Below are 1,953 nucleotides of genomic sequence, written 5' to 3'. Positions count from 1 at the left end.
GTCGGGGGGGGGGGGTGCGCCGCGGCGTCTCTATAAAAGTCGGGCGGTGGGGCTCGCATCTAGCTTTCTACAGCAGTCTTTTTACCGTTTCAACTTCATCCCGCACTCTCGTCGTCCGCCTCCTCCGTCCGCTTTACCTTCTCTCACCCAGACGCCAGAATCATGAAGGTCGCCAGTGGCAGCGCCGCGGCCGCCGCGGGCCCCAGCTGCGCGCTGAAGGCGGGCAAGACTGCGGGCGGCGCGGGCGAGGTAGTGCGCTGCCTGTCCGAGCAGAGCGTGGCCATTTCGCGCTGCGCCGGCGGCCCCGGGGCGCGCCTGCCCGCCCTGCTAGACGAGCAGCAGGTGAACGTGCTACTCTACGACATGAACGGCTGCTACTCGCGCCTCAAGGAGCTGGTGCCCACCCTGCCCCAGAACCGCAAGGTGAGCAGGGTGGAAATCCTCCAGCACGTCATCGACTACATCTGGGACCTGGAGTTGGAGCTGAACTCGGAATCCCAAGTCGGGACCCCCGGGGGCCGGGGACTCCCCGTCCGGGCTCCGCTCAGCACCCTTAACGACGAAATCAGCGCCCTGGCGGCAGAGGTGAGGTCCGAGTTGGAGTACGAGATCATTTTCCTTCCACGGATGGGGAAACTGAGGCCCAGAGAGGGAGGGGTTACTTGACCCTATGTCCGCCCCATCCTTTCGGGCACCTAGCTGCCCCAGGATGCCCAAGGAGATTGGAAAAGGTGCTGCCTCCTCGTGTTTCCTGGGGAAGAGGGGCTTGCAGCCCTGTCCCCTCCAACCTGCCCGTCTCACTTCTCTCTCCGTTTCATCACAGGCGGCGTGCGTTCCAGCGGACGATCGCATCTTGTGTCGCTGAAGCGCCGCCCTCAGGGACCGGCGGACCCCAGCCCTTCAAGGGGCGAGAGGAATAACTGTTCTCTGGTCCTTCCAAGCGCCTCGCCGGAGCTGGGGAGGAACAAGACAGATCGGCGGCCATTGGGCGCTTGCTGGATCCAGCCCGGGGCTGGGGGACTGACAGGGCAGGCTGACCCTCCCTCCTTGCCCACCAGCCACCAGAGACTTGGGGGAGTCTCCCCGTGTGTTTCTATTTTTTGAAAAGCAGACATTTTAAAAAATGGTCACGTTTGGTGCTTCTCAGATTTCTGAGGAAATTGCTTTGTATTGTATATTACAATGATCACCGACTGAGAATATTGTTTTACAATAGTTCTGTGGGTTTTTTTTTTTTTTTGGTTGTTGTTATTAAACAAATACTTTCGATGGTGAAGTTGCAGTGACTTCTTCAATTGAGGGGAGGGGTCTGGGCTGGGGTGACCCCTGACCCTTTTCACAGCTGCTGCTAGGGGGAGGGGACTGGAAGGCCACATCTGGACTGTCGCTTTTACTGACCTGAAATGAGTGTTTCCGGTGTCTTTAAAGTCTATTCTTTTCCCCCCATCCCTGGCCATTTCCCTGCTCCCTAGTGTCATAAAATTAAATCCTTTAGACTTTTAGGGTTTCTCAAAGTGGTCATTGGGTCATATGGGCCACCTGGGGAGGTTGTTTAATGCAGATCAACCTGCCAAGGCCCCCTCTGGGTTGAAGAGTACTCAACAAGTCAGTTACATTGGAGAACCAGGTCACGGGATCGCCTGCATCTTGGCCGAAATGGGTGAAGCGAGACCCACAGGAAAGGGACTTTCCCAGAACCTCAGCTTGTCAGGAGCAGGACTTCCATCTTGCCCCATTCCCCTGTAGGAGGTGCCTCCCCCACAGGCTCCTGGCTTGTCCAAGTGGGTGAGCAAGTTGGCAGGGCCAGCCTGGGCACAACTGCTGGGCCACCTGCTCTGGGTCTGGACTCGGCCCCCTCACCCTGGCCTGGCTATGCCAGCAGCTCACAGAACTTCTCTCTCCCCCAGGGCTCCTGTGTGGGCTCTGAGGACGAGTGAGCGAGTCAGTCTGCAG

At 58.5% G+C, this 1,953-nt stretch overlaps 1 protein-coding gene across 1 annotated transcript; it reads left to right on the top strand.

The window, feature by feature from the left end:
- Nucleotides 1-69: 69 nt before the first annotated feature.
- On the top strand, nucleotides 70-1,276 carry ID1 (inhibitor of DNA binding 1). Its single transcript, XM_007446875.1, has 2 exons — nucleotides 70-585; nucleotides 824-1,276. The coding sequence occupies exons 1-2, from the start codon at nucleotides 163-165 to the stop codon at nucleotides 863-865; spliced, it is 465 nt and encodes a 154-aa protein (XP_007446937.1). The 5' UTR covers nucleotides 70-162; the 3' UTR covers nucleotides 866-1,276.
- Nucleotides 1,277-1,953: the final 677 nt, after the last annotated feature.

This window comes from Lipotes vexillifer, unplaced genomic scaffold (genome assembly GCF_000442215.2).
Source record: "Lipotes vexillifer unplaced genomic scaffold, Lipotes_vexillifer_v1.1 scaffold75, whole genome shotgun sequence".
Lineage (NCBI taxonomy): Eukaryota > Metazoa > Chordata > Mammalia > Artiodactyla > Lipotidae > Lipotes > Lipotes vexillifer.
Note: the sequence above shows the minus strand (reverse complement) of the source record. Positions and strands in the feature narration are given on the sequence as shown.

What these genes read in the sequence shown, in the direction of transcription:
- ID1 (XM_007446875.1), top strand. Translation starts at nt 163, where the DNA reads ATGAAGGTCGCCAGTGGCAGCGCCGCGGCCGCCGCGGGCCCCAGCTGC. An exon ending in TCAGCGCCCTGGCGGCAGAG is followed by an intron (nt 586 to 823) that starts GTGAGGTCCGAG and finishes GTTTCATCACAG; the next exon opens with GCGGCGTGCGTTCCAGCGGA.